The 24,952-nt window shown below is 46.0% G+C and overlaps 1 protein-coding gene across 1 annotated transcript in view; it reads right to left on the bottom strand.

The window, feature by feature from the left end:
* Positions 1-24,952, bottom strand: part of LOC111980003 (roundabout homolog 1) — a 274,583-nt gene that overhangs the window by 15,664 nt on the left and 233,967 nt on the right. Inside the window, exons 9-13 of the mRNA XM_070449749.1 lie at positions 23,779-23,903; positions 23,427-23,598; positions 21,663-21,868; positions 21,476-21,557; positions 21,170-21,339 (exon numbers count right to left, since the gene is read on the bottom strand). Coding sequence (XP_070305850.1) covers positions 21,170-21,339; positions 21,476-21,557; positions 21,663-21,868; positions 23,427-23,598; positions 23,779-23,903 — 755 coding nt within the window. The remainder of the gene's footprint in view (positions 1-21,169; positions 21,340-21,475; positions 21,558-21,662; positions 21,869-23,426; positions 23,599-23,778; positions 23,904-24,952) is intronic.

Here is a 24,952-nt window from a genome sequence, read left to right as displayed (position 1 = left end):
GCCGGAACGAAAGTGATCTATACTGTTCTGGAACAGAACCGTTATTTTAAAATCATGGGAACTGGTTTATAACGTTATTTTACGTTTAGGGAATCTTTTCTAGTCTCACAAAAAACACAACAAGGTGCCAATGCAAAACCCTCACTCAGTCACTCAGAAACTTTTCCCAGTGTCTGCCTGCTAGCTGAAAATCTTTATGTGTGTGTACGTGTGTAGGCTACATGCCCCTCCCCCTCCGAAGCACAGGCTACTGTATGTAGCCTGTTATGTTTTAAAGCGTGATTCAGAAATTAGGAAGATTTTTTTATTAGAGAAGAATGGATTCACTATTTCAATGCTACTTAAGGATACTTTAGTTATCATCTTTCACATGTATAAGTACAAAAAGGTAAGACATGTAAAAAAAATATTTTTATATTTCAGAGGTTTAAAACTTCTGTGAATAGGGGGCCTGTTTTCACTTGGAAAAAATCATGCCCAAATGAAACGGCCTCGTACTCTGTTCTAGATCATACAATATGCATATTATTATTACTATTGGATAGAAAACACTCTGAAGTTTCTAAAACTGTTTGAATTATATCTGTGAGTAAAACGAACTCATTTGGCAGCAAACTTCCTCAGGAAGTGAAAAATCTGAAAATGAGGGGTCTGTGTCGGGCCTGCCTATTCAACTGGCTTTTATTTGGATCGTGATGCATCTCATACGCCTTCCACTAGATGTCAACAGGCAGTAGAAGGTTGAATGGGGTGTCTAGCTTGATGTAGGGCGAATAAGCTTTTGGAGTGGCGATTCGGTCTTTTGTCAGTTTTCGCGGCGCACAGGGGAACCTCACATTGTCTTCTGAAAAGCGTTCGGTATACACTACGAATTGCTCCGGCTCTCATTTTATTGGATACATATGAGAAGAACATCATAAAGTAGGATTTTCAACGAGTTTGACCAGTTTATTCGACGTTTATGGGAATTTTGGAATTTTTCGTTTTAAGTGCCAAGAGTTGATGGGCATGTTCGCGCCACCATGTAGCCAAAGTTGCTAATTCGACAGAAGAAATGGACATTCTAAACCAAAACAACGATTTATTCTGGACCTAGGACTCCTTGCACAACATTCTGATGGAGAATCAGCAAAAGTAAGATGATTTATTGATGTTATTTCGTATTTTTTGTGGTAAATGTTGCTCCAACAAGGCGGAGGATATGTGAGGCGCTGTCTCACAATACTGCATGCTGTATGTTGTACTAAAGTTATTTTTTTTTAAATCTAACACAGCGGTTGCATTAAGAACCAGTGTATCTTTCATTTTGCTGTTCACATCTATTTTTAGTAAAGTTTTATGATGATTCTTTGGTTAGATTAGATGACTTGCCAAAATATCTCCGGACAATTTGGTGAATTGTTGCTACGTATTCACAATGTATAACCACGATTTGCAGCTCTAAATATGCACATTTTCGAAAAACATAAATGTATGTTATAACATGATTTATAGACTGTCATCTTATGAAATTGTCCAAAGGTTAGTGATAATTATCTATTATATGCTGTTTTGTGAAAGCTATTTTGGCGGTGAATAAATGGCGTTGTGTGTTTGGCTATTGTGGTGAGCTAAATATAAATATAATATTGTGTTTCGCTGTAACACTTAAAAATCGGAAATATTGGCTGGATTCACAAGATGTTTATCTTTCATTTGCTGTACACCATGTATTTTTCAATAATGTTTTATGATGAGTATTTTATATTTCAAGTTGCTCTCTGTAATTATTTCTGGCTGCTTTGGTGCTATTTGTGATGGTGGCTGCAATGTAAAACTACGATATTATCCTCAAATATGCACATTTTCGAACAAAACATAAATGTATTGTATAACATGATGTTATAAGACTGTCATCTGATAAGTTGTTCAAGGTTAGTGATAATTTTATCTCTATTTATGGGTTTTGTGAAGCTACCTATGGGGTGAAACATGGTGAAAAACATGCCGTTGTGTGTTTGGCTATTGTGGTTAGCTATATTAAATACATATTGTGTGTTTTCGCTTAAGACATTTTAAAAATCGGAAATGATGGCTGGATTCACAAGATGTATATCTTTCATTGCAGTATTGGAATTTTTAATTTCATGAAATTATTTATATTGATATCCCTGTCGCTGTTAGCTAGGCTATGCTAGTCAGCTTTTTTGATGAGGATGCTCCCGGATCCGGGATGGGTATCACTGAAAGGTTAAAAGGAACAGAAAGGACAAAGATAAACCATCACTTTGGGGATTGGAACCAGTTCAGAACTGATTTGCTGGTCGGAAAATTGGAACGGAATGAAAAAAAGTATGGTTCTGTCAGAATGAAACGATTGGAAAATAATTTAGGTTCCAACCCTGCATCCTGCCACAGCTCTCACAGCTGGTTATACAGCACATTCTATGCTCTTATGTTTCTGAAGTACATTCTTTTCTCAATCAATCAAATTAGCCTTTGTGATAATCAATATAGCCACGCAAGCAAGAAGGTTTAGGGCAGAGGTGGGCAAACTTTTTGGCTCAAGGGCCACATCGGGATTTGAAATTCAATAGGGTCTCATTTTATGGGGGAACAATTGTTCAAATCAATTTGCGGGGCCTCTGAGTGGCGCAGCAGTCTAAGCACTGCATTGCTGTGCTTGAGGAGTTAGGAGACGGCTTGGCAGGGCGAGATTTCTCTTTTCCCATCGCGCTCTAGCAACTCCTGTGGCGGGCCGGGCACTGGCACTGACACAGTGCCAGGTGTACAGGTGTTTCCTCCGACACATTGGTGCGGCTGGTTAAGCGGGGCATTGCGGCTTGGCTGGTCGTGTTTCGGAGACGCCACGGTCTCCGGACTTTCTCTCCCCAGTCCGTACCGAGTTGCCCGATACGAATTGAAATTATCCATGAAATTGGGGAGATAAAAGAGGGTTAAAAAATTTATTATATTTTGTCCTCGACCGGCTGAGATTGAAAGTGCCGCCGTCCCCTAAATCACTGACGAAGGATAGCGAGCCTTTTACTCGCCTGCGTTTTCCGCTTGGCCCAGAAGGCCCGCAGCCTCGTTATTCCCCCCATCCTTATTATGCTGGTAGGGGAAGAAAAGCCCAAAACACAGACTCCTATGCCTCCTCCCCCTGCTAGTTCCCTCCATATGAAACGCCTGGGCTTATTCCTCTGCACCAATTGGTAATAATTCAACATCCCAAAGTGAGTCCCAAGGACCATGAATCGATCCTCCTGGGTAAGCCGCTAAAAGGCACTTTAGTGAAACGGCTATAAGATTTTCTGCTATTAAGAAGAATGAATTCGGGATGCATTAACTCCTGCCAGAACGACGAGCGCCCTAGGGGGCCCACCAGTATTATGGCGGACTCCAGGAGAGAGAGCTCCAGAGCACCAACGTTATTATCACTGACTCCACCACACGTCTCACTCCCCTCTCATCGCCCTTCCTCTGACGCTCTACTTTAACCAAGAACTGAATGGAGACGAAGAGAGTGAGGATGGTGGGAGTTGTGGAGAAAATGAGAGCTGTCACCAGACGAAATCACCCCCCACCGCGCCGATCCTCCGGGAAATCTGACCAGAAAAATGGAGTCCCTACCCCGCCACTAGAGGCAGACTGGTGGGGGGAGAAAGAGGAGAGGTACGAGATGTGATATGAGTTTTGGGGCCCAGACTGGAGTACAGGGAGGGGGTCTCTGTGATGGACCAGCAATTTGCCCATTCGCTTTTTCTCTCTTCCTTATTGCCTCAAGTGTTTCTTCCGAGCTCCCAAGCTATCCAAGGTCCCAACGTCACATATATCAGCCCTCTCAGTCCTAGCCCCTACCCCAAGTTCCTGCCTTGGTTCTTATCCCTGTATATAGTGTACCAAAGTGACAACCGAAGCCTAAAAAGTCGCCAGTTTCCTCTGACATCAGCTATGGAACCGGTTCCTCCAGGATACATCTGGAGAAGTTAGCTGGTGTGAAGAGGAAGGAGAAAATTGCTATAACATAGGAGTTTGTTTAGACCATATGAATAAAGCTGGCAGACACCCAGCTTACAGCTCACTGCTCCCCCGAATCCAGTAGGTAAATTGGGGTGCGCCCTCCCGTTCCTTAAGTCCCACACCTGGCCTGTACAAACCGAGACCATTAGCATCACTCGCATCACCACGCACGCAGCTCCGCCCAGAACCGCACGACACCCAGGATAACACGTGCCCGCGCCGTGTCGGACAGTCATCCATCCAGCACAACCACCCACGACGATCCCATCACCCACACCACCATCCGTGATCCGCAAAGCGACAACAAACACAACACCCACCCCACAGCACACAAACACACACATCCCACCACCACCGCCCACACACACACACACCACACGATCACACATACCACACAGCCAACACACAATATGCGGCACACCACCACACCACACACCACACAGATAACCGAAGCAAGAAGTAATCGGACTCCCAACTTCACACGGGCGGTCCTTTTCAAAATTGAAGTGCATCACGTTCATGAAGTATTACTCAGAAATCCGTCCCTAACACATTAAGTATAAATCTCGTGGGAGCCCGATCGCCGCTGCATTATAAAAACAGAAGCTGGAGAGGAGGACTTCACCCAAACCACATAACCCCCCACATTTAAATGCAAGTTAATGCACTGATGGGTTAACAACACACGATATGAGGCCGGTGGCCCCGAGCCAGCGCTCATGTCGACGGTGTATGCGCGACAGAATCTTCCCCATACACTAGACCTCTTAACCATGGAGGCTGAACACCCATGAATTTATGATGACTTAAGGCAGATCAATTCACTGTCCCAGAGTGCTCCAAGAATCGCGCTCGGTTTAGGAGGCGGAAAGACCAAATGGCCCAAGCGTTTGTTGGATTAACAAAATTTACACCGACTTAGAACCTTCATCGATTCTCTGCTCCAAACATCGGGAACTGCAATAGGACATAATGGTAATTGAGGACTGCGTGGGACCACAGCAGTATTTGGGAGTTGAATTCCCTAGAACCCTGCCTTAGCCAATATTGCTCTGCCCCGGGGTCTGTATGCCTATGTACAGCGTAACCGGTTCCCTATGTGGTGCTGTTAAAGGAAGCCCCAGCTTGCGTCTTTCTTGTGTGCTGTGGCTTTCTCCTCGCCCAATTAACCACGCAATAGGAATGAAGATAAATACTTATTCTTTTCTGAATTTGTCAGGGTTAACCAAGCTCGACGCGTCGAGGGCGTTGCCCACACCCATGCGTGTATTGGGATGGCAAGGATTCCATTGAGAGAGGGGCTTACCCTGGCCTGAATGCCTCCCAATGAACCATAAGGGGGGCGTGGGCCCGCGTTTGTGGTTTGGAATTTCCCTAGACCGGTAAACCGGACTGAAGTAGGGCCGCAGCTCCGTGAATGAGAATTGAAAGTAAGATGCTGCTGTGTCGATTAGGTGGGCGATGGACTTACCAGCCTATTAGCCGTCTTGTAGCGTATATATTCTGTCGAGTATTTCCAGCTCGAAATCGTCTCTCTCTCTCCGTTTGTGCTCCTTCGCTCTCAGGTTCGCGTCCCTCTCTCTCTTCGTCTCTGCTCCTGCGCACTCTCTCTTTCTTCTCTCATCTGTGCTTCTCTCTCTCTCTCTCTCTTCTCTCTCTCCTGCTCTTCTCCACCTATAGTGCGTATCTTACGCTTCCTCTTCTTATGCGTCCGTACTTTCCTTATTGTGGCGCCTTTCATATACCGCCGCTGGCCCTTCCTCTCTCTTCCCTCGTGACTTCCTTCACTCCCCCCTCTGTCTGCTCCTGCATCATTTGAACCAGGACAGCCAGAGAGCTTATCTCCCTTGCAGATATTCAAAACAAGGTCACTTTAGAACCGAAAGGGTCTGCGAGGCTACTGTTATCTAAGTCTTCAACTGTGTCTTCTTCCTGTCCCTTTGAGTTCCAATTCCACAATCTTTGTCCGATTATTCATAGTACCGAATAGATTTTGTACAGTGCCCGGCCTGAAAGCCAGTCAGAAAACGAGGTGAAAGCGACTCTGCAGAAAGGCCCTGTAAAGGGATCCCGCTGCATGAAGGTCCTGCTGTGGACTCACAAGAGCTTTTTCTACTATCTGCGCATCACATACAACCAATACCCACACTACCAGCTACAAGTCCTCTGTCCATAGTCAACTGTCCTACTGCCCTAACCTGAAGCGCTGGAGGATGTCTCTAATTATTCTCTTGTCTATTAATAAACTTCTCTGTTCGTGTTGCGTGCGTGTCTTTCTCTCTTACTGTTCTTTCTGTAACTTGTGCCTCAAAGTGATCACTTAACTACAGTGACGTCTTTGCATATTTCAAACCCTCGTTTAGTTAAAGGGAAATGTGGTCTTGTTTAAATACAGTATATCTGATGTGTGTTAGTGTGGCTGTTAATGTGTGTGCATTAGGTAACAGGGACAAGACATGGAGCAGTAACACACCAAGGAGGTCTGTGGCCCTGAGCCCCTCTGGTGTCTGTGAGCTGCAGTTACTCTGCAGACTATCAAAGTTATATTACACACACGTGTATGTCTGACACACCGCAGCACCCCGTGTCTTACAACCAACACATCGTACTCCACTGCGTTTGGTCAACACAACCAATTAATATTTAGTTTGGTTTACCCCGCTGCCCTACTTTAGCGTATGTACCGATTCTGCGGTGCTCCCCTGTTCCTCACTCTGGGTTAATGGTCCTCCTCCGGAGACCATCAAATCCTTTTTTCGTATGTTTGTGTTGCGTGCGTGCGTTCGCGTTGTGCGTTGCGTGTGCTGTGTGCCGCATCGTGGCGTGTGTGTGTGTGTGTTGTGTGTGTGTTGTGTTGTGTCGTGTGGTGTGTTTGTGCGTGTCTGGCGGCATGAAATGGTACATTCTTATAACTGCTTTGGGTATGACGTCAAGCTGTTACGTTGAGAAGCCTGGTCCCCGTTTGTTTGGGAACTCTGGGCGGCAAGAACCCATTATGAAACCATGTGCTGCGTCCCTGATTGGTTCTGTAAATCCTCCGTGTGTTTGTTCTTTGCAACCGGGCCCCATCGAAATCCGTGTGATCATGGGTGTTTTGTAACCAAGTTTCGGTTACGAGATATTACAAACCTTGCATGAGTGTCGCCGTATAGTATAAGTAATAGTCGCTCTTTCCGATGCAGAAATAGCATCGGGTATCTTTGGTGTAGAGAAATAAGACTGTTTAGTGATTTTTGATTGGATCGAAAATACCCCTTGTCGATTGACTTATGAATTTGTAAGAGTAACTGCCTTGGTAAAAATTGGATTCATAACCCCCACCTTTGATCAGATATGTAGCGAGAGTTGAAATAAAAAATATGTGAGTATAGAAAGAATGGAGATGGAGAACCAGAGAAAGTTGGGCAAAATCTAGAGAGGCATTGCGATAGTTGTAAAAATTGTTCTGAGAAGCGCATGATCTCTAAAAATTGAAAGGATGAGGTTAGTAATATAAGGGCGTGCAAACCACAAAAGATTAGCTCGTTGGTGTAGTGGCTTCAGGGGAGTGGGCGGTCTCTAGAGGTAGAGGAGGCTGGCCCAATGGGGAGGACTGGCTAGACCGGCGTCTGCTCTATAACAGGACATCAATCCCCAATCACAGCACTATAGGACATTGAGCTACTAGGACTAGTAGGCTACATATCCCATGAAATAGAAGGAATGACAGCTGATAATAGTTAGATAATAGATTAATCCTGCAACCAAAATGCCCAAGAGTGTGCTATGGAAGCTGGCTCATCACGAGGATAAATATGAATAGCCTGAACAGAGATTGAGCCTAAGCTTACCAATCGTGTATTGCACGAGCTGCAGCCAGACCCGGATCCAATACTTAATTACGTCCATTTCAGAAACCCAGCCGTCCAGGCGGCCATATCCCCTTCGGCAACCCCAACTTGCACCTTGTACCAATTACCGCAGAGACCGACCACCAAAGGGGGAAAGCCAACATGCCACCTCGCCCTCCCCCATCCAGAGGCAGAAGGGTATGAACTGACTCGTCATATGTGTGAGAACGAGACTCACATACGGCGCAGTTTTTCCTTACATAGATAACACTCTGCTACATGTTGCACCTACTTCTGAAGGCTGTAACACTCTGGACAGTGCGAAGGTTGAGCGAGCGTTACCCCATCTCGTGGTGCGAGCATCACCGAGATGGCAAAAAAGGCGTGACTTCGATTTCTCCTACTCTCTCACTCAGAGAACGTGCTATGAAAATCTCTCGCTTAGTGCTAGGGCTTGGGTTGTCGATTCCAGTTTAGAGATTAACATAGCTCTTCTATCATTTCAAGTACACTGGGGAGGTGCGCTGCTGTTGGAGGGAAAAGAGAGGGGAACACTTGCAGCCTCCAGTGGATGCTACATTCCATTCGAAAATATATCAAATACCACTTGTGTTCTGATTATAAACATCTGCTTATCCTCCTTCAGCTTCTTTAGTGACTGGTTGGCCGTGGCATTGTTGCTGTCAGTGGAAACTTATGTTTAGGACTTCGTAAGTGAATTCCACTATGAGTCAAATTACTTTCCCTTAAGGAGGGTTGGTACCATTCGTCGTGCTTTTGGGTCCGTCTTGTTCCATTGAACACGGAACTAGTTATGGTCGAGCAGGATGCGAGAAGGAAAGTTACCCCCACTACTTAAATCCAATACCGCCCGATAGAGGGGCTGCTCATCATCGTTTCTAGGACATATTTAGGGACAGCTAACGGATGTGCTCTCTTTTGCATACTACAATTGAAGTTAATACGTGATGCCTTTACGATATATTAATGCAAACTGATTAGGACGAATACGTTTTTATGAATAACGCTTGTGGAATTGATCCCCCCCCTTCTCATTGTGTTGAGTTTGGACAAGGGATTGAGTTTACATTCCCCCCAAAAACAGCCTCCTTACGAAGTATTGTTAAGAGCAAGTGACTCCACTAATTCAGGCAGGGAATCATTAGTGTTGTTGCTAAATAGCGAAAGTTTAAATGCTATACAAATACTTACTTTTAGAATACCCATTCTGTGGGCTCTGAGCAGAGACACCAACATGACTACATTGTCCCAGAACAGCCAGCTGATTTATTGTTGTGTCGTGGGCTGGAATTGATGTCATATGATAACACATCCAGTGTCCTACACCGACTCCTGTCTTTAGAATGAAAAAATTCATTTATTAAACTAGAAAATGAGATTTCCCTTTGTGTATAGAGAGTCTCTCTTTTGTTCCAGGGTAAGTGGAAAATAAGATTGACAACCACCCTTTGTTTCCTGGTGTTAACCAGTTTCGAAGAGCCTTACCCTTTTGAGCTTGGAAGTAATCCATGTCAACCCACAATTATAAATTTCCAGTTTCTGTAATTACAACTAAACCATGAACTCGCCAAAATATTAAGTCTGGCTACTTGGAACCAATTAAAGGATCTATCCCAATTCCTATTCGGGGACATTATTCCGCCGATGACAAATAACGCCTTTGGAAACCCTTTTTTGCGAAAGCGAAGCGAGTAATACACGGTGAGATCGCTTGGTTTGTTATCCTAGCTGAGGTTGTATGTGTTGCCAGTCATATGATAGGATGTTGCTGAAGAGTTTGCATTATATTTCAGGCGCCCTCTTATATTCATTGTAATATAACCCAACTGCTAGCGCGATGTAGTGAAACACAATGTGGGGTGATTTATATTACTAGTAATGTATGTGCTTGGAGGATTTGGGTTTGCCGCTTGCAGTCTCCCACTCGTTGAGGGAGCGAGCCTCTTTCACCGCTCTCGTCTCTTGCGGGTCCGTGTGGTCCCCAGTGTGTGTCTATCCTTACCCAAGACCGACATGGCGTCTCTCTTTCAATAGCGTGGGCCCTCCCGCTCCTCGCGCTAGTCTCATGCAAACACTCTCGTTCGCTTCCTCATCCACATTCTTGCCTCCCCTCCCTCTACGTGCCTGCGTTTCTTCTCCCCTTCCTCTTTTCGTCCCACTATACAGAGTTAGGGTAAGTAACATTGCATCATCCTGAGTGATGCTGCGGCAGTTAGTCAGACCCACACGACAGATGCTGGAGAATTCATCCGATCCAACGCGGTCTGAGGGACACCATGTGCTCGGCATAGAAGGCTTGTTATACATGCTATTCAGCGGGCACATCCCCCTGCAACAAACCCACAAGTTTCACTAAGCAGCTATATTGTGTCATATTGCAAAACGCTAGAATCTCCTAAAGTCGACCTCCGCAATGACTGCCCTCAGTTCATTAACAAAAATCTGCAAAGGACAAACCAAACTTCAATCAATAAGCAAAACGGTCTTAAGAGCTTGATCTACGCATCTATTCAGTGCGATGGGGACATAAGAGCTAGATTTCACTTTAATGTCCCTCCTATGTATCAAATGTGACCAAGTGCCCAGTAGCCATAGCGTTCCGTCTCTCACGCGCCTTTCAAGCAACTTCTCAAATAAAAACACGGACTAAACATTCGGGTAACATTTAATCCCACTTCTCGTTCTTACAAGTTGAAGAAAGGAGCCTATTTGTTTTAGTTCGCGAGCTCGCATGTTTATCATCTCTAACTCCACTCCATTATTCCAGCAATCTGCTAATGGAACCGGCCCTCACACATTTGAGGACCTCTAATTCATCTGAACAGAATAATAGATCAATACCTGGAAGTAAGAGATGCATAGCGCTCTGCTCCTGCTCTCTCTGTGTCTCTAACAAAAGTTACTATGTCAAGTGCGCCTCTCTCCATTATGTACACACACGATTGTCATTTATTTTTCCCAGCTGGCCGGCCAATTGGGCTGCGCGCGGATAATGAAGCTATGAGCGATGTGGAGTCCGGTTTCCCTCACATGCCATAGTCGGTCACAAAAAATGAGTAATTTTCCAGATCTCGCGTAGTGTGAGAGGTACAGATAGTGTGTGCTAGTCATGTGTGGCCAGGCCAGTGGCATACTTGTATGCATGAGTGTACGAGGACTGTTGGCAGTTGCATAAAGACGGAAACTGCGCTGTCTCCTTCCCTTCTGCCTCACTCCCCTTCCTGGTCATGACTCTGACATGTCTCCGTGTGTGAGTGACCTGTTCCTGAGCGTGTGTGCCTGTTGTGTGTTGGATGACTGTGTGTAAGCCAGGCTAATGTTGAGGGCTGACAGCTTCAGTACCCCGGCCGTTCAAAGAGCCGTTGGGATCTGCGTGTGTGTGTGCTGTTGTGTGGTGTGCCGTAGCTGCCCCTCCTCATGTTCCCGTTGGGAAAAGCTACCCTCTAAAGGAGAGTGTGGGACGGTGAAGGCTGGGTCATATCAGGGGTGTAGGAGTGTGTAAGCCAAGGCCTCTTAGATGGGAAATGTTGAACCTCTAGCAGGGAAAGAAAGTTCCTGAAGCAGGAAGGAGTTCCTGAACCAGATACGATGAAATTGCGACCTAACATCATGGCCCCTTGGAATCCCCACTGAACTGTTTAATCCTTATGCTTACTATCCCAATCCTACCCTCCCCCGTACGGAATAAAGTACGCGATTTATTCTATATATACTATTCAACTTTCAAGTCCACTATACATAGTCGTGCTTTATAACACATTATATTAATGAAATTCTAGACCCTTATGTCACAGATGGGAATTATCCCTGCGGCATCTGGAGAACGGCTAAGCTTTAAGTTAAAGTCGAACCTCCATGTCCGTCTTTAAGAACGTTGCCCTCCTGTTTTCCCCTCCTCATTCCTCGCACATTTCAGAGCTTGATTTGCTCTAAACAAAAAAATGTGAAATCACGACAGTTCATTATGCATGAGCGTCCACATGACAAGTTCAGCATTCCTCCCTCGCAATAGGTCCGTGCCAGGATTATTTTCCCTGCCTCGTCATGCCCAGAAACTGTAGGTGCGAATTAGGTGAGACCTATTCTACACTCCTCTGTCATACCTCCGAAGTGCCTGTGCCCCGTCATCCCGTCGCTTGGTTTGTCTGCTGTGATCGCATGGCAAATAATCCTGGGGGCCCCACTGCTGTAAAGGACAGGTGTTGATCGAGAAGATGGTAGTCTGATTTTCCACTCTTGCCCTTTGGGCTTTGTTTCTTAATCTAGGTACTAAGTCCCATTTTTCTATTACAATCTGACTTTGAAAGATGCATCTGTCCCGGATATCAATCAGGCCAGCGTCTGTTACCAATTGGGTCTTACCTCGCTGCCTAAAATCTCCCTCAACCTAATTCCAAGTCGTAACTCTAAGTTATCAGCCATTCGATCCTATCAAATTAACTACTAAATAATCCAGTCAGTTTTAGACAAGCCCACCCTCAGTCGTGACAGCATACAAAACCACCGGAACGAGCAGACGCAGTCAAGTGCGTAGCACCAGTGACAAGATGCACACAAACATGTGTGGTGAAGCTGTACAGACAGTGAATAAATGCAATGGGCACATTGCCCCAAGAGTTGCCAGAAAGAAACTTATAGTATAGTCCCAAATCAATGGTTACAAAAAATCTAATTATTATAAGTCTTTCAACCATTAACAAACTACCTTGTCTTGGTATGAGGTATGCATACTGATTACAGTCTCTTCTTTTTGAGTAAACTGAACAGGTATAATAACAAAAACAAATCAAGACCCTTAACATACCCGTGTAAGGAGACCTGGAGAGGCCAAATCAGAAAAAGCCCGCTCTATGTGAGCAAAACTCTAAGGAATACAATCCAATGAACTCATTCCCAGTTTATTAAGTTGCAAGAGATATGCTTAAGTAGTAGCTGGATCTAGGGTGTGGTTACCTGAGGGCTGTGGATCTCGGATGGATTTAGGGCTTGCTGCTATATACCGCAAATGGTCCCCCCTCCCCATATGGGCGTGCTTTGATTCGTGGTTTGACCCCGTTAATAAAAATCTTCCCCTTAATCTAATTCCCCTCCACCACTAAATCACAACCACACACTGTAAATCGAACCCTGCCTTTGTGGACCTGGACCCTACATCTCCAACCCAATCCCCGCCCTCCCTTCCCTAACCCGTCCTTCATGTCCTCCCTCTACTCCTTATTTATCCCTCTCCCATCTCCTATCGTGACTTAGCGTAGATTTCATAGCCATCCTTTCTGGAGGCAATAGTGCTGGCCCGGAGCAGTTGGCTCGCGGACATATTTAATGATGATAATAGCTAATCAGGCATTGACTCAGCAGGTGCGCAGGTACTAAATAGGCAACAACGTGGTAACGGATTATTCTGGAAACATGCCCGGGGTGAGCGGACCAGGACAGAGAGAGAATGCTCCCGTTCAGCACAAAAGGCATTGGGACTTTGCTTCAGAATTGCCTAACAATCAGAGCACGATGGGCACCACTAATAGGAGTTGGACGGATTAGCAGAAGAACCTTAGGCAAGGTTTAAAAGGACAGACGTGGGACGACGATTTGTACAACTTCTGAAATGAACACGTGTGGCGTCGCTTCTGTTCTTCGAGATCAAGCTTCTCTGAGCGAAGCAGGACTCTCTACTGGTGCACCGCGTTTAAACTGGCTCTACTCTCTCCTCTCTCGATCGCTGATTCTCTCGAATGCTCTCTCTACGTCTCTGCGCTCTCTCTTCGTCTCTCTCCTCTCTCTCTCTCTCTCGTCCGTAACTCTCCCTGCTCTCTGACAATCATTCAATGCTCGCTCTACAATACGCTCATAGTACTCCTCTTTATCTCTCTTCCCACCGTCATCGTGGTCTCTCCCCTGGTTTTTCTCTCTTCCTGCATTGGATTACATGCCTCGTGCTGCTGACTGCTTGTCGATGCGCATAATGAAGCCCTATGAATGTCCTGTAGGAACTATCACTAAACTTCAACAGATCTTCCACTAATATGTAAAGGTTTAAAATCCTCACTGTGTTTCTTCAAGCTTGGTTCATCACGAGACACCATTAACCACCACTACTGTACCATTGATCATAACCGTCCCTTGGATGGAATCCGTCATTTAAAGACCAACTAACAGCTTACAAGCCATCGCTAGGCAGTTAAGGTCGACAGTTACTTAAAAACTCTTTAGGACCTCAACTAAAGATCTAGATCTCTTCTATCTGGACTCTGAAAAACCACCTAAAAGAAAGATAGCCCAGGGTCCGTCTGCTCTATCTGCATGATTTGGGCCGGATTGATGTGGTTGACATGTCATAGTAGAGAACGTCTTAGTCAGTAAGCGCAAGGAGGTATATAGGACTGCAGATGTGGCGGCACGAGTCAATCAATTGCCAAGAAGGTACATCTGCTGGGTACTGTGAGACGCTTCATTGAAAGTGAACGAGTGCGGAGGCAGGTAGAAAGCGAGAGAGTGACTATGCCTATCATGGCCGTCGACGTGCCAGGAGTGGTCTACGACCACGCCGTGTGAACCAATAACCAGGCTTGCACAGCGAACCTATTGATGCTTCATAGTCCGAGAAACAGTTCACACTTATACTTTGCTGGACCCAAGGTACGAGCCAAGACTTCTATGGGCCACTCTGAGAACAACAACTGCCCGAGTTAACACCAGGAACGCGAGCAATCGCCCTGTTCCATCAGTGCTCATAAGTTACTTTCTAGCCAATTAGCTGAGAGAGCTAGACTGAGGCTTGCTTAGGCCTTTGTTAAGGCAGAGCTCTCAGACATAAGTCATCATTCCGGGAACCAACCGAATGTGCCTTTTTGGATTTCCTTATGCGGCACAAATAGACCGCAACGCTGGCTGCGAACACACGACAGGACTGGACGCATTAGTTATAAAGATGCTCTTCACTGAACGAAGTCGCGGTAGTGGTGGTTGAGCATTCACCCAGGGTGGTGATGTTTGCTCGTGATTCTGACGCTTCTAAATCGTACGGAATGGACCTGATTTATGTTGTGATGTTTTTGTTCTGGGTTTGGGTGAGTGTGGAGTTATGGCAGCGGGTGTATCACTGGAGAACGTGGGTCTGTACTCTGAGCCTGGGATCCTTGGATTAAAGGTGAGGTCATGTGTGGTGTTGGAGCTGTTCCAGTCGTTTATTCGTAATAATGGATCGGATAGGTGTAGAGTGCTTTTGTGTGTCACATTGAGACTGTGTGCATCATTCGGACCTGAGCTGGGTTGTGTGCAGTTTGTGCGGCAATCAGCAAGCTATCTGTGCCGTTACAGGAAAAGACATTCTCCTCCCTCATGTTGTATCCTGCTTCCTGAGCGTAGGCTCCATCTCTAAGACTATGCGGAACCCTTGTCCAGCGTGCATGACAATTGCCACCACCATAGTGCTCGTTCTTTGTGTGCTAGTGAGTCTTCTCGACCAAGACAGCGAATGTCAGTGTTCTGCCATGTGGCTCAGCCGCAAGAATCGCCTTGATCTCAATTCTCATTGACCACTTACCTGCTAGACCTGTTGTATCACGACGGGCTGACAGGGTGGCTAGTGCCCATTTCCCCCCAGAACCATGTCCGGGAACACGTTGCTGAGGTGTCTTTGATGTAAGAGTGGTGTTGTGCCTTGTTTGCCGTGAATCATCTGTCACTAGCAGAATCGTGGCTATGAAACATCTGGGTGCATGGAGTCCTCATGAGGAGGATGTATCGCCTAGCTTGCGAAATGACCGTATCTTAGATTTGCGTAGCTGGTGCTCGACACCAATATGCTGACTTGTTGTACTTTTGATGTTTGGTATCTCCACGCATGCTTTGTTCAGGGACACATCTATATCGATATCGTGTTAGGTCACCGAGTTGTCTGTGGAACTGTTCAGTTGTATTGTCTTGCAGGTTCGGTGTGAGAAGTATTTGTTATGTCTACAAATATTTACACATGTTAAGTTTGCTGAAAATAAACCAGTGACATTGACTGTGCAAGACTGATGTTGTCTCGGTTTTTTTTGCTTATGTTATTCCATGTGTTGGTCGGTGAGCTGGGGGGGAGTTTGACGAGAGAATTGACCGGAGACACAAATATGAATTATAAGGCGGAACTAATGTGCTGAGTATAGTCCAAGATTGGTCTTGCCTAATGGGCACGCGTCCAGTTAGTCCCTCTAATGATGTCTTATCACAGCAGTCAGATCAAGAGACTTACACACAGTGCATGTACACTACACACACACATACACAATCAATACATATGTCACCACACACAACTAGCGGTCAAACACACACACAGCTATAGCGCTCATTGATAGTAGTGGTGGTGGTCAGCCGCATCATATTTGCGCTTGTGTCTTCTGAGTGATAGTAGGGTGAGAATCTCGTGTATAAAGCTGGTGACTTGAGTGTGCTTGTGTGTGTGTGTGGTTGCTAGGCAGGCCTAGTGGTGATTCTAGGGTGGGGTGTTTAGGTCCAATGTTAGCCTTCTCATCATTGGTTGGTGTTGTTGTGCCCCAAATGCCCGAGACATTTTAACCAAACTCCTTTGTAACGTGCGCCCTGCTCTGCTCTGACCTACTTGGCCGATATGAAGGTCGATTGGTAGGCACAATCTTCGATGAGGTTAATTGTAGACCCAGAATCGGTCCCCAGCGATTGCACAGTCAGAGTTACTTTACCTGATCAGAACAATTATTGGCAATACAGGAATATGTCCTTTTTAAAGAAAGAAAGACACCATTTGCAGTTGGGACTCCTGGAGCTCGGACTGCTCAACTGCAATAAACCAGTGTATTTACATCAACAAAGATGAACCTTAAAATTCAATTATTCAATTTCTTATCAAACATAGAGTTAATGCACATCCAAATAAAATAAACTGTACTCCCAAATCCGTCACTCACAATCATGTTCATCTCAAAAAGTGTTACCTGCTATATTTGTCCCTACCATAATATCGTCATCTTCTATTTCTGTCTTACCCACATCCTTTTTCTATTTCCTAACCAAATTATTCTCTATAACTATCTTTGCCGACTCCCCAGTAGAGGTCCTGACCCTTGGACTCTCTGAACTAACCCACTGCATAGGTTGCGGCCAGGAGTTTTTTCCCTGCCGTCAATGAAAATCTCTTGTTCAAACCTAAACTCATGAGCCCCGGCTGTCCATTACAACACTCTCTTGCTTTGGCTTTACATAATAGAATTCCTTTGAATGACAAAAAGGACAGAAGAGTATATTTTGGCCTAAATCCAGGACAGGGTTTGGGGTGTGTGCCAGTTCTTGCAGAGCATGCATTCGTGCGGTTGGTTTAGAAGTTAAGGGAATGTTCACCCGTTGACCAGTCCAAGAGGCAGAGCGAGCTCGAGACTACTGGATATGCAGCCCCCTGCCTCATGTCCCAAATCAACATTTTTTTTGACTGGATCTCTCGATGTGGCCATCCGTCAGCGAGAAACGAGATTAGCAAGAAAGTTGTGAATGCGAAGTCGACCGGTGGCGGTCTCGCTGTGGAGTCCCAGCCAAATGCCCCATATAGCAAGAACAGGCCATATCTCGTCTAATCCGATGCTGCACGAGTGCGAGCAGAGTGAGAGAAACGTGCTGGCTGAGTTATTGGCCAACAGACCAGAGCCAATCGATCAAGCGCTGGAGAATGTGTTCTGATCACTTGTAGAAAGAAGCTTCAGGATATGAGAGGGCTAATTGTACTTGGAGGTGTACGCTTGGAGGTGGTATAAATGTAGCGTAATAGTGGGGGTGGGTATAAATAAGTTGAATGCGACTCGGGATGACACGCAGTCTGCTACCCCTAATTGTTGAGGGAGAGAAAAAAGAAGGGGGAATGAGGTTATGAGTGGGTATGAACACTGACTAGGTGGGCGGCTAGGGGAATGACTTTTAGAAGAGGAATTGTGCATGAAGAATTAGAAAAAGAGGGATAGATTGTATCACCAATTGCGCAATATTGTAAATCGACAGATCATATATTATTTGTCACTGTGCGTAATATCATGAGAAACATGTGAAAGTAACCTTGCCTACTTTATACAGAGAGCCGAACATTGAATCTAGACAAGTGCAGCTTTTAATAAAAAATGAAATAGATGATCGTGGTAGTGAGTACAAAGTAATATTAATACAATCTAAGAGTAATTAAGGACGAGCAGATCCGAGAAGTTAAAGGTGATAAGTCTAAGGTATGAAGGTGTGATAAAAAGTGAGGAGCGCCCCAAATAAGGTTCTAGATAAGTCAGACAGGAAAAAAACGTTTTATTTTATAGAAGAGTGCCGGCTATCGGTAGTAGTCGAGGGGTGGTTGGTTGGGGAAGTTGTAAAGTCGAGCTTCAAGATGGAGTGGGGTTGTGTCCGCAAAGTATAGCCCTTATGGTTAGACATTTGTTCACTAACTACGTAGAGTAAAGTGACTATGAACTATGGGATGGCGCGGGGTGACCCCTATATAGACCAAATGGCGGGAAAGACAGGGACGGCAATGACCATAGCCGATAGTCATGTGGTTTAAGCCAGATTTAAGTGGAGTTGAGAGAGCTCAAAGCGCTTAAAGTTCTTTATTGGCCTGCGCCAGTCAATACAGGCAAATAGTATGCCAAAAGGTTCCGAAATTAGTTTACCCCAAATCGCCTACCCGCTCGCATTTACTCCCAGCTTATGACTAGTTTCGATTGTCTCCTTGTGTGAGCACAAGAGAAGTGAAGACCCATCGACGCTGTGATGTCCTTCATTTATTAGTGGTGTTCTATACCCTCCAGTTTATCTTTTTTATATTGTCTTTCTATGTGGGTGCATATTGGGGTCTATTGTGTCTTCCGGGACCCCCTGTGGTCTTTTTGTGTCCCTTTGGTATAAACAGGACACTGTCGTCGTCACTTGTCCTTACATGCAATGAGCGTAATCTGCACAGAATTCACCTGATTACCTAATCCCGTAGTGAATCAAGTGTGACGCCCCAGAAGAATGCGTGTTATTCCCTTGTGGCGATGGCAGAAAAAATAAACTCCCCTTTCCTGAGTTCACCTCATCTTGACCAGAAGATGCAAACCACTGCTCTTTTCCATTATGTTTGCGTGGCTGGGTAATGTGTCTAGTCTCTCGTTCTGGGTATTGGCTGTTGACCGACCGGAACGGATGCTTTCTGCATTATACTTTTTTAGACTTGCTGTAGCTAGTGGAGTCTTTCGTGGTCCCCTTTACTAAAGTCCTCTCCTCTGGTCTCCTCTGGAGGAGAGTCCTACTGAGAATTAGAAGATGACCATACGGTGTCTATGATGGCAAAGCGAATGTCTACCACTCATCTCTTATTGTCTGTTAGGTAGCTTTGCAGATTCTGCTCGTTCGCTGCATAGTTATATCCCTGTTCATGATAAAGCGTGCTCTCAAAGTAATTTTTCCTATACATATAACAACCAATGCTCTCAATTAAGCAAGAAAGCTTTTTCCTCCCACTCAATCATGAGACCCTTCGTGAACTTGTTTAGAGCAGTAGTATGCCACTATTAAGAAGTGAATCAACTGGCCCGCGATTCGCCCTGTGTTGCCCCCCTTGACCTCTAATGCCCCTGTGCAAGACTCTGGCGTGTAACTCAGTGTATCAATCAAAACTATTAAATTAGTATACCTGACTGTCTATCCAACACCGGTACAGAAGTTTGCCACTCAGGTGAACCCATTGTTTAACTAATTCTTAGTGCAGTTTAACTTAGTGTGATCACCTCTCAGACTAAACACTTTATGTTCAAAGACATGTCCACTCACTGGCCCAAACTTGCCGTTACACTGCACAGTCAATGTGCTGAAACATACGAATCCAGCGCTATCCGTTTTCTGATAAAGTAAGTATTCTGTGTGAATCCTTAAAATAACTACAATTTAAGAACGGAATAAGTTTTATATAAAACCATTTCACATCCTCTTTCTAAATTAATAGTATTGAACCAGAAAGACGGCCCAGGTAACGTTATGTGGTAGGTAATTAATCTTGAATTCGGAACATGATCCACCATGTCATACAACAATGAGACAAAGATCATGACAATTAATTAGATGCATCTGTCGTTCTCAACTGCTCTGTCTAAAATAACGTCTAAGCTGTATCTAGGTACAACAAACTGAGACGTGGTAATTAAACATAGGGACGCACACTTACCCATGCTGAGAAAGGTGCTCTGACTGTCTGTGTAGTTGGTCTACCTGTTGATGTGAGTATGGCTCCCAATCAGAGACAAGTGATGTGAATGACAGGCTGTCTCTATGAGACCAATCTAGCACCAGAAGACATTGGAACTAGACACCTAACAATACTCTATCCCATTACACAACAGACACCCCATAGAGACTAACCAAAACACACACAACATTGTGATGCGTCAGTGAGCCCACCCCACACTCACGGCCACTGACAACTAAACATAATCAAAATAACATAAAAATAGATTGCTGTGTGTGTGTGTGTGGAGTAGACGTTGGACATGAGACCTCTCTGCCTGTTCGAAGGTGTTGCGTTTGTCGAACGCACCACCAAATATGTGGTCTGTAGGGAGGGTCTGGGTGGCATCTTCACGGTGGTGGCTCCGGCTCTGGACGCCTGTCCCCACATCACACCATAGCATCGTTCTGCTCCTTGGTGCTGTGCTCGTTGTGTTGTGATCCGTGCTCCCCAGATGATCCGTAGCCGCTGCCAAGCTAAACTTCGCACCCGTAGTATCGTCGTGAAGGGGCTGGTGATGGCGGTGCAGTCGGATAGGGCAGCACCGGCAATACAGGGGCCAACACCGGGCATGAGACGGCAGCTCCGGCTGAGGACGCAGCTCCGGGCTGAGGACGGCAGCTCCGGGTGAGGCACGCAGCTCCGGGCATGTGCTGCGCGATCCTGGCATGGCTGGCTCTGGAGACTGGTCATGCTGGCTGACGCTCCTGGCTGGTCCATCGCTGAGCGCTGACGGCTTCTGACTAGTTCATGGGCTGGCTGACGGCTCCTGGCTTGGTCATGGCTGGACGACGCTCTGGTGTCATGGCTGGCTGACGCTTGGCTGTCATGGCTCGCGTGACGAGCTCTAGGCTGTTCATGGCTCGCTGCACGCTCTGGTGCTCATGCTCGTGACGGCTGCTGGCTGGTCATGGCTCAGGCTGGACGCTCTGGTGATCCGGTCTGGCGGTAAGCCTGGTCTGAGTTGCCGATGCCCTTGTGGGGTGCCCTCTGGCGGTGCGCAAGGCTCTGAGTGCGTTATCGCATGGTGTGTGTCCCAGCGTTTGGGTTGGATTTCCTAGACTTACCTGAATGCCTCGATGACATAGGAGGTGGGCGTGGCCCCAGCGTTTGGGTTGGATTTCCAGGACAGAGTGACTGAGGTGCGGCTCACGTCAGTCACGTCAGGCTTGGACGGGCCGCTGGGGATCAGGTTAGGGTCTGTGGGTYGACCTGGCTGGACTACTACTCCGAACTCTGCCACACACAAAACAGAGAGGTCAGAGTGGCAATCAAACAATCAAATAAATACCCATTTACTCACAGCAATGACTAATGATGATAGAGAGTGAAAGATACAGCTGAAAAGATCATTATGATGTCCATAACCTACCTTCCACCTCCAGGTAAGCCCTCCAGGATGCCTCTCCACTGGGGCTGGACGCCACGCATGTATAGACGCCTGTATCTCCAAGCTGAGGAGCAGAGACACAGAGACAGTGTAAGAGTGGGTTCATTTGGTGGTGTCTGAGTGGTGGTCTGTGAGTGTATGTTGGTGGTGGTGTTACGCTGCCCCCTACCTTAGCGTAGCGGATCTGCAGGGCTCCTGTGTCTATCTGGGTGATGCGGGCCTCCTCGGGGGACACCATCACCCCATCTTTCTTCCAGTGAACTGTTGGTGTGGGGGTCCCTGTTGCTTGGCAACCCAGGACCACTGTGCTGTCCACAGGTACCGTATGATTGGACGGGCCCTGTCGGATCACGGGAGGGGGGCGGTCCGACACCACTATTCGAAAGAGAGCGGGAGAATGTACTGTTTAATACCAGTTATACTGTGAGAGTAAATAGTTCAGTAAATCACCCCTTCAGATAGAGAGATAAATAAAAAAGGTATAGAAGAGAATGGAAGAGGGAAAGACAGAGAGAAAATCAAGGGCAGATGTGATGTGAGAGATATTGAGGGAAATTGATATGAGGAGAACACAATAGGAGTGATCGGTTGGGGCAGTGGAGGGAATAGAAATCAGATTATCCCAATGCCCAGAGCAACTGGCTAATCACTGGGAAGTAGCAGGAACAGTAGGAGCTGGCAAAAGCCAGAGCACCACAGACCAACTAATAACAAATCCCATTTAGACAGCAGTCACGCAGCCATCACTCTCCCACTTCACAACCTTGTGGAAATAGGGGGGGAAAGCTCTCCAAAATCAGAGGCAGAGGGAAAAATAATGGAAACACCTTGAAAACCGCCAGAGGAAATGGCAGCAAGTTATTTCCATACAAATACACCTCGCAAACAGGGAGGGAGGAGGGGGAAGGGAGAGGGGAGAGACGGGTAGGCCTATTCACTTGAAGGAAATATAAGGGATAGCAGAGTGAGAAGTCCTCCTTGGATTAAACATGCTACATCCTTGTTTCATTTCCATTAAGTGTAATTGAGTGTACATTACGTCAGTGACTCTTATTTGTCCGTTGCGACACCTTGGCAGCTGCAGAAAGCTTTATCATCGCCATATGATTAGCCAGAACCAATAGSTACCACTGCTGAAGTCACCTTTATGCACAGACAATGCTTGCCGCCTGTACCAGCCTCAGGCAATTATGTGAATTAACATAATATATGTACATAGTGAAGACACACACACACATGCGCACGCATGCCCACACTCAAGTCAGTTTATTATAACCAAGTAGACTTTGMTGGTGGTGATGGTTGCTGTAATTACAGTTGTAGGCCTTTGAGCCAGACTCACCATTTTAATTCAGTTTTTAATAACTGATGCAATTATCAGGATTATCATCATTCGGTTCACCAGCATGACATTAGGGAGGAGAACGAAAGGTGTCTGTGTTTAAATATGTGTGTGTTTGTATGTGTGTGTGTGTAAAAATGTGTGTGTGTGAAAATGTGAGTATATGTGTGTGGGTTTTGGGGGAGGGCTCAGTTTGTAAGGAGGGGATGGGCAGTCTGCATGCACAGTGTCACCATGGGAACAGGGGGTTTGGAGTCCAAACGCCTGCAGCTGAGGGTTCCTGAATTCACTCCAACAACAATTAGTAACAGTAAGAAACAATGAACCATAGAGGACACAGCATCTCAGCAGTCTACAGGAAAGGCTGATCTGCCATACATCCAGTCAGCAAAGCAGCAAGTAGCTATTCAGCTACACAGTGGTGATTTTTTAGTCATGACATTGGAGGCCACAGATTCTGTATTTTCCAATCATGGAGAGACAACTCAGCCAACCAGGCCAGTGGAGTCAACTTACATAACGGAGGAGCTTTGGTCAGTTGATAAGAGGAAACCCTCCCTCCCTCCCTCCCTCCCTCCCTCCCTCACTCACTGTCAGTGACCTCCAGCAGGGCCTTGGTGATGACGGAGCCAGCAATGTTGAGGGCCTGACAGCTGTAGTACCCGGCGTCAGAGCGCTGGGCATCTGCGATGGTCAGACTGCCAGTCTGGGACACAGAGAGACGGCTGAAGGGCTGGGGGGGCTGGTAGGAGAATAGCAGGCTCTGGAGGACAGAGAGRAAGAGACAGAAGGGTCTTGAGAGACTGGAATTACATGTCTATGCTTGAGACATCCACTGGACATGGTGTTATCAATATCCTATATCCTACACTAGGATATGGATCAATAACTTAAACTCTATGCATCTACATTTACAAATTAGATGGACTAGATGGTATCTCACATTGCTGCCCTCCCTCTGCCAGAAGATAGCAGGCTGGGGGTTGCCAGTGGCCTCACACTGGAAGGTGACCGTTCTCCCCACCGCCACCACCTGGTTTCTGGGACGCATGGCAAACGCTGGGGGCACTGCAGGGGTGGAGAGATGTGGCTTGGTTAACAGGACAAGCCATTGAAAAACTTTGCAAGCATTGCAATATAATAATCGAATAAACAACTAAAATCTCATAGAAATAGGATGACATAATGATGATAACTTACCAGTGAAGACTACAAGAGAAGAGAAGAGAAGAGACACAAACACGGGAGATGAATAATGATGGCACATGCAATGGGAAAATATTATCAGTCAATCATTAAACATTTTCAACAAACACTTTGATGAATGAATACATGACTGAGTAAATAAATGGAACAAACAACAATCTAACACACAGTGGGGGCATGAGGCGCAGAAGCTCGGTTTGTGTGCTAGACTACTTTCCAGTCATTAATGGGGGATATGCTTGGTAGGGTGTGTTGACTGAGGCTGGTCTTCGGAGGAGTCGGCTTGTGTGTTTAATGAATGGGACCCCAATGGGGGAATGCTTTAGTGTGTGTTTGACCGTAAATACATCTCCCTCTATCTAAATTCCTCAACACTAGCAAAACACACACATGTAGTTACTGTGGACATACACACTCTCACACATACACGCACATTACAGCAATGTACCTTTTACTATTTTATCACTATTACACTACTAATAGAGATAAGTAGAAATCTCCATTCTTAAAGACACGAAGAGAAAGTCCGGAACACAGAGGGACATATGAGACCATAAAGAAAGGACCAAACAGAGGGCGGAGAGAAAGGGAGGACACAGAGGGACATATGAGACCATAAAGAAAGGCTGGTGTCCTCCCTTCTCGTCCGCCCTCTTGTTTGGTCCTTCTTTATGGTCTCATATGTCCCTCTGTGTCCTCCCTTTCTCTCCGCCCTCTGTTTGGTCCTTTCTTTATGGTCTCATATGTCCTCTGTGTCCTCCCTTTCTCTCCCCCTCTGTTTGGTCCTTTCTTTATGGTCTCATATGTCCCTCTGTGTCCTCCTTTCTCTCCCCCTCTGTTTGGTCCTTTCTTTATGGTCTCATATGTCCCTCTGTGTCCTCCCTTTTCTCTCCGCCGGTCTGTGTTCCCTC

Source organism: Salvelinus sp. IW2-2015, linkage group LG20, assembly GCF_002910315.2.
Source record: "Salvelinus sp. IW2-2015 linkage group LG20, ASM291031v2, whole genome shotgun sequence".
In the NCBI taxonomy this organism is placed as follows: Eukaryota; Metazoa; Chordata; class Actinopteri; order Salmoniformes; family Salmonidae; genus Salvelinus; species Salvelinus sp. IW2-2015.
The sequence above is the reverse complement of the archived record's forward strand: the minus strand, read 5'-3'. Positions and strand labels throughout refer to the sequence as shown.